This window comes from Aplysia californica, unplaced genomic scaffold, assembly GCF_000002075.1.
Source record: "Aplysia californica isolate F4 #8 unplaced genomic scaffold, AplCal3.0 scaffold00797, whole genome shotgun sequence".
Classification (NCBI taxonomy): Eukaryota; Metazoa; Mollusca; class Gastropoda; order Aplysiida; family Aplysiidae; genus Aplysia; species Aplysia californica.
In genome coordinates, this window is record NW_004798067.1 from 250516 (window position 1) to 257293 (window position 6778).

At 41.3% G+C, this 6778-nt stretch overlaps 1 protein-coding gene across 1 annotated transcript in view; it reads right to left on the minus strand.

Annotated features, from left to right (window-relative positions):
• Positions 1 to 1090: 1090 nt before the first annotated feature.
• LOC101856694 (akirin-2) overlaps positions 1091 to 6778 on the minus strand; it is an 8148-nt gene continuing 2460 nt past the window's right edge. The window contains exons 2-4 of the mRNA XM_005109630.3: positions 6009 to 6350; positions 4515 to 4586; positions 1091 to 1294 (exon numbers count right to left, since the gene is read on the minus strand). Coding sequence (XP_005109687.1) covers positions 1284 to 1294; positions 4515 to 4586; positions 6009 to 6350 — 425 coding nt within the window. The 3' untranslated portion in view covers positions 1091 to 1283. The remainder of the gene's footprint in view (positions 1295 to 4514; positions 4587 to 6008; positions 6351 to 6778) is intronic.

Consider the following 6778-nt stretch of genomic DNA (forward strand, 5'->3'; position numbering starts at 1 on the left):
GTGTGTCTTAAAAAACCCACACACTGACTGTTCGGATTGAAAGGGTACATTCTAGGAAAAACCCAGCTGGAGAGCACAGTTGATGAGCTCAAGTACAAGCCCAATCAAACTTGTGTGACACGGAGTAAAGATGTACAGCTATTACAGAAAAAGAACAAAGTCCTCTTGCGTGTACAACCAGGTCCTGTCATCACACATAAAGCAGACCTACAGAACCCCCCCGGGGCGGTGCCACTGACTTAAGTGTCTTTAGGCCATTCCCAAAGGGGGCACCTTTCTCGTTCAAGCATAGTAAAATTGTAAATGGGCTGATTCATGTCACCCTCACAACTGTGCCTGATCTACAACAGGGAATTGCTGCTTTTTCTTTCCTGATCCTTACTATTGTCATTTCCCTCTACTTCTTTTGTATGTTTGTCACTCTCTTGTGACCCGCTATTTTGGGGTGCCTTGATAGTTGAAGCAGACCTTGTGCTGTTGAAGCTAGAGAGGTGAGCAGTCTAAGTCTGATTCTCTGTAAAGACTTCTCTGTTGACACTCACCCCTTGGCGCTCATATGACCTTATAATGCAGTTGCGAGCGCCGTAAAACCCTCTACTATAAAAAAATAAAAAAGACCTACAGAACTACACAACGTCAGTTATCCAAGTCGGTCATCTATAGACAGGTCACATTCCCCTTAGCTCTCAGTAAGCCATATACACTGAACCAAAACCGTTTTGGCAATACGATATACACAATTAAAGGCCCATCCTCATAAAAATGCAAGACAAATCCTTGGGATTGGGAGGGTGAAAAGGGGAAATCACAATTATATACAATAAAGTATACAGCTACAGGTGACCTGAAGGGCAACAATGTTCAAACCAAATGACTAATCAGCATTGCTGTATGATGGAATCAATATGTTCATTATATGATACTGCAAATGCAAAATGTCAACTGCAAAGTCTGCATGTAAAATATACACTGCATGAAAAACAGTATGTCAAGAAAACATCAGCCACTGAGAACACCCACGAAGGTACTCACTCACTTTTAAAAACACATGTCAAGACCTCTTAAAAACAAAACCAAAAACAAATACGATGAATCAAACATAGGAACTACAATTCTTGACCAAGTCCCACAAGGAACAATGTACAAGTGTTAAAAAAACCAACAAATCAACCAAACAGCCAAAACCTAACAGCAGCAGCAGCACACGCGTTGAGACACTCATTCGTTCACGTCGTCGCAGCTCACTCGGCCTCTACTTGCATCCACACAGCTCCAACACTGTTTTATGATACATCTGTGGAAGAACAACAAGACAACGGCTCAAGCCAAAGAAAGGGGAAAGAAAACAACGATAGTACAAGTACACAAACCCCACAAACATTGTGTTTGCAACACCTCCCACAGCCCATATAAGGGGATACCCCTGGCTCACACTTCACCTCCCACAGCCCATATAAGGGGATACCCCTGGCTCACACTTCACCTCCCACAGCCCATATAAGGGGATACCCCTCGCTCACACTTCACCTCCCACAGCCCATAAAAGGGGATACCCCTGGCTCACACTTCACCTCCCACAGCCCATAAAAGGGGATACCCCTGGCTCACACTTCGCCTCCCACTGCCCATATAAGGGGATACCCCTCGCTCACACTTCACCTCCCACTGCCCTCAACAAGGATTCAAAATTATTTTTTCAGAGCCTTCCCTTGCAAAAATTAGAGGAAGAGAAAGGGTGTGTGTGTGTTGGGGTGTGTGTGTGTGTGTTGGGGGGACACCTCCAACAATTCAAAACTCAAGTTTTAATGTTTATGTGATGAAGCTCCATTGGTTTGAATAGTCTGAACAATGGCCAGGCAATCCTACACAGCTGAAAGGTGTTAAATGAGCTATGACAGAGGTGATTCACTTGGAACAAAAAGGATTAGCCGTGATGTGACCTCACTAAAGTTAATGACAATTTGCCTACATTCTACTCACAAATTCCATCAAAATAAAAAGAACTACATTTTTTCTTAAAAATGTGAATTCTAAAACAAGAACTCCCTCTAAAGACGGAATTTTCCAAATGAATCTGGCAACATTCTAAGCACGGACAAAGTGACAAGGGAGAGGCAGCCAGACACACCAAGAGTAGTTTTATACGCGCCCCACTACAGGCCAGTAATGCATTTTATCAAAACACTTATTCACTACTTTGCATTTTTTTTTAAAACAAAAAGACACCCTAACCTGGCGGGCAGTAAGTAGGCTAGCACTGATTATCATGCCCTTTAAAATCTTTAACTCACTAACTACTGGCCCCTTTCACAAATCACTAGCGCTGAGTACTGGCATTTTGGGGGGTATTTCAAAACACCACAACTCTCAGAATTACCCTATTGTAATTATTTTTTGACACAGTTAAGTAACTTTCAAACTTAATCTATTGCAAAAAATTAAGTTCTCTATTAATTCTTATGATTGTTTCAAAATTGGAATGAATTTGATTTTTCAAAAAATTTCCAGAGACATGACAGATAGAATGAAATTCACAACAACAACAAAAATAAAAGTTCAAAGTGTTCTGTTTTGATTTGTATCGATGTGTGAGTGTTTGGTGAAAATATAAAAGCTGGTCTGTGCGTTTATTCAGACCCATACACTGAATTACATGAGACAGATGTAGGGAACGAAGTTGTGATTCCGTCGCGCGAACAACAACAGCACTAGTGCTAGATCTAGCCCTAAAACTACGACTCAGGCCGTGTTCGGGTACATATCCAGGGTCCTAACAATCAGACACATCATATCCTGAGTCACTAGAACTAGCAAAACGTACAGAAGTATCGAAAACAGTGAAATTATGTGGTTCTTGTTCCTGCAACCGTTACTTCAACGCAACTGTCGGATTACTATCATTTGTATAGAAAAAACAAAGCGCGAGTTCCGGTCAGGTCAACCCCAGATGAGGTGACTGTCCTTCACCTTCAATTGCTTAAAAAGTTACCTCGAAACTTCCGCCAAACTCGGCACAAAACGAAACAAGAGGCAAAACTAGCACTGGAGTCCGTTCCCATACATGTGACGGGAGCACAAGACATGGAACAAAACCGCAGTCCATCCCATCGGGGGTACGGGATCCGTACCTGCGCACCGACCGTCCACCCCGTACCCGTGACGGAATCCGTAGTCAGTGAGTTAATAGTGCATGCAATTTTTTCTTATTCCTACCACTTCACCACAGTAAAAGAAAAAAAAATCAAAATATGTAGCAATGCCAATGAAAATTTAAATTTTCACTTTTGCCCCCTTTTTTTTGGTACCTAAGAAAGAATTTTCAATTCTGATAATTATACTTCTTGAATTTTGAGAAATGGTTCATAAATAAAAAAGTTATGGGGTTGTAAAGGTCGGCAAAATATGGATGACCCACATATAGGAAAATACTCCTAAAAAGTGGACCACGCAGTAGCAGATTCTGTAAGAAAATCGACGATATCTCGGTAACTAATCCAAATGTTGGAGAGAAACTTGGCTACCCGATGTGTTTTTGAGTGTAGAAATCATTTCTGCAGTCAGATTTACTACCAATTTCGTAGTTATTTTGTTATAATTAAAATTGTGGTGTACATATTACGATTTTGCGACAAAGGGGTGTCGGGATGAGTCCATTTTATTTATAGCATCGTATCACAACATGGGATCTTTAAGAATATATGTCGGCAGCGTGACTAAATAATTGCAAAGCTTTTTATGATGACTTTAGACCATGCCGACCGTAAAAGATAAGTTAATTCAATCTAGCATGCCGTACAATTAAAAATTCTTTTTCCCCGTTGAGACGCGAACACCCCGAGACGAGATAACCTCGCCTCGGAATACCCCCATTGCGATGTTACAGGGGAATAGAGAGAAAAACAACCGGATGCGCGCGCCCGCCATTGCCCTATTTCAAGTGACCAATGAACGGGCCCGGAATAGTCATGCGGGGATTTGTAGAACACAGACATTTGCCACGGGAGTGAGGGGAAAATGGCCGGTCTCCGTGCGAAGCCGCTTTGGATAGGGGGGTAGTCGTAGATTTACGATCGGGTCTAAACAACTACTTGACACAGAACTCTCAAATTTGAGCACACTATAGAGGATAGATAGATCTATTACCATCTGGGCGTTGAAATTCAAACTCCTTATAGTTTTCGGTGTACACGATACGAAAGTGTTCCCGACACCAAAAGTATAGGTTAATTTATGTGTACGAACTTCAACGTCCACATATCATTAGTTTGCCCTATTTTCTGATTGGTAGCCGAGTTTCATTCGGATTGGTTCGGAAATAGAGCAGACCGAGGTTGACAAAGTTAGTCACCTACGCTTCGGCCGGGTCCGCAAAATCGCCCGTAAACGGGGACCAAATTTTCGCCTCGCGGGAAAGCCCGATTGGCATTGCTAAAATATGACCTTTTTCGTGAAACTTTCATAGGTTAGGCAAAAAAACTGAAAACTTTAGCTACATCATATGCTGAAGTACTTACAACTCATGGGAGCATTGCCGAAGCGCTTTTGTAACTGGTCGTGGTTGAACTTCAGAAAGGCTTCATATTGTTCTGCAAAAAGAGTATTAAAAAATTCTTCATCTCTTACAGATTCAACATCATTTATAGAAATAAAGAAGATGGGGTAAAAAAGGAAATGCGTAACAATACATTACAGCATCAAAAGCCAAGGCTTTTCCCCTCTACTTCAAAGATAAGAAAACAATTGGGAAGTCTGTAGCATCACATTTCTCACTCAACTCAAGTTGTCTCAACAATGTGAGCTTCCTTTTGACGGTAGACTGCTAAAACAAATAATATTGTGGGTGTGAATATTGCTAGTATTGAAGAAAACCAACATTACAGGGGGGGAGGGCATGGTTCAGTAAGTTCAAAAAATGAGAAGAGAACAACACTAGATCTAGATCTAATCAAATTAGACAACAAACACAAGCAGCAAAAAGTGTATACATTCTACCACACGCATATATGAACAGATTTCCAGGTCTAAATTTTTTTCTCCCTTTGTATTCAAAACAAACACATGCATAACATTAACACTTTGCCCCCACGGGATGCTGATCCGCGGTGGTAAGAACACCCCCCCACCCATGGGACGCCGAACGGTGACAGTGTGATAGCAACAAAAATCATTTGTTAAAAATTAAATTTCCCTTCTGAATGGTTTGTGTGGCCCTTGAGGTGAAAAAAATGTCAAGTAGACCAATGTGACTACACCTCAGAGACAGTGGAACATCATCTCTCCTTCTGTAGAAAACTAACCGATTTGAGGGGATGTTTTCTTCCCAAGCTACCCCACATGTGTAACTGTCTCTACACCTCAAGACAACAATTAGAACAAACATGCAGCTATTACAGAATGGCATCATGCAGAAGAGTTAAAGCTCAGATGCTGCTGGATTGTTGACAACTACAACAACAACAACAACAACCTAGGATGGGTGCTGCTTTACTCTTTCTCAAATGCAATGCTGACAATTTAATAATGGTTGGGGTATTTTTGCTGAGATACAGGCATAGTACTGATGTAACCAATCGGTGTCCTGGTCCGTGGGGACGTATATTTTTTGTTGTTGTTTTGGTAAGTGTTTTACCGCGCTAGCAACTGCAGACAAGTGCATGCACTCTATGCACATCGCTGGTTATTTCAATTATTCAATCAGACCCAGAATTTTTTTTCTTCCTTTTTTTAAAATGGAAGTCAGCCAAGGTAGCTCTAATTTGGAATACAACTGAAAATTTCATATATACACCCGAAGCAGACTTGATATGGAGCGAGAGAGAGCAAAAATGGTATGAGTATGAGCATAGGCCAAGGCCATGTTAATTTACGAAACAAGTGTTCAGGTTAGAATTAGAGCTTTCACAATTGCGAGTTTATGTTATGGAGTCTGCAATGGCGAGAAGGCATGTATCCAGTATTGTCATCAAAGAATGTCTACCCAAATCATCCAAAGCAAGTGCTGTTCTCACCTGATAGTTTGTTATTCAGAACCTTGTCGTAATTCTCTCTGATCTTTTCTTCTTGCTCCTGACACATCCTTTCGCAGATCATGGTCACCTGTTTGAACGTGAACAACGGGACATCCCTCTGTTTGGGGGAACATGTGCCAGTAGAGGAGTGAGGGGATGAGGAAGGAAAGCTGTCCACTGAGATGGCGTTGTGTGCCAATATATCCTGTGAGGGCGGGGGGCTCTGTCGGTCGATAGATATTGCGTTGACAGACGGGGGTGGACTGCTGGATGTTGGATAGAACAACTGTCTCCTCCTCTGCATCCTCTTCAGTTCGGATCCAATTCTAGCAGCAATTTCCTCTGTGGATTAAAGCAAATTGATTAATATGCAAAATGTTCCTTTTATAACTGTATTATTCAATTAAATATTCATCTATACTTCTGAAGTAATAAAACAAAAACCAAGCAAGGAAAATGATCTGTCTACAACCAAAAAAGCCTGTGGAGATTTTACCAACTTTCCAAATAAAGTGAAAAAAACTAACACAAGACTTGAAATCAGCAGTGCTGACAGTACAATGACCAATTTGATAAACAAAGTAAACAAAACAAAACAAAAAATTATTCAAGTGACCACAGCCACTCGCTGACATCAGAACTTCAAGAAATCGACCTGCAGTTCAGTAAATGATTTCTGTCCTAGAAAGTAAGAGCAGAAATTCACTAACTGCACTGTTACTGATCACAGCGCTTCAAACGAGAGAGAGAGAAGAGAGAGAGAGAGAGAG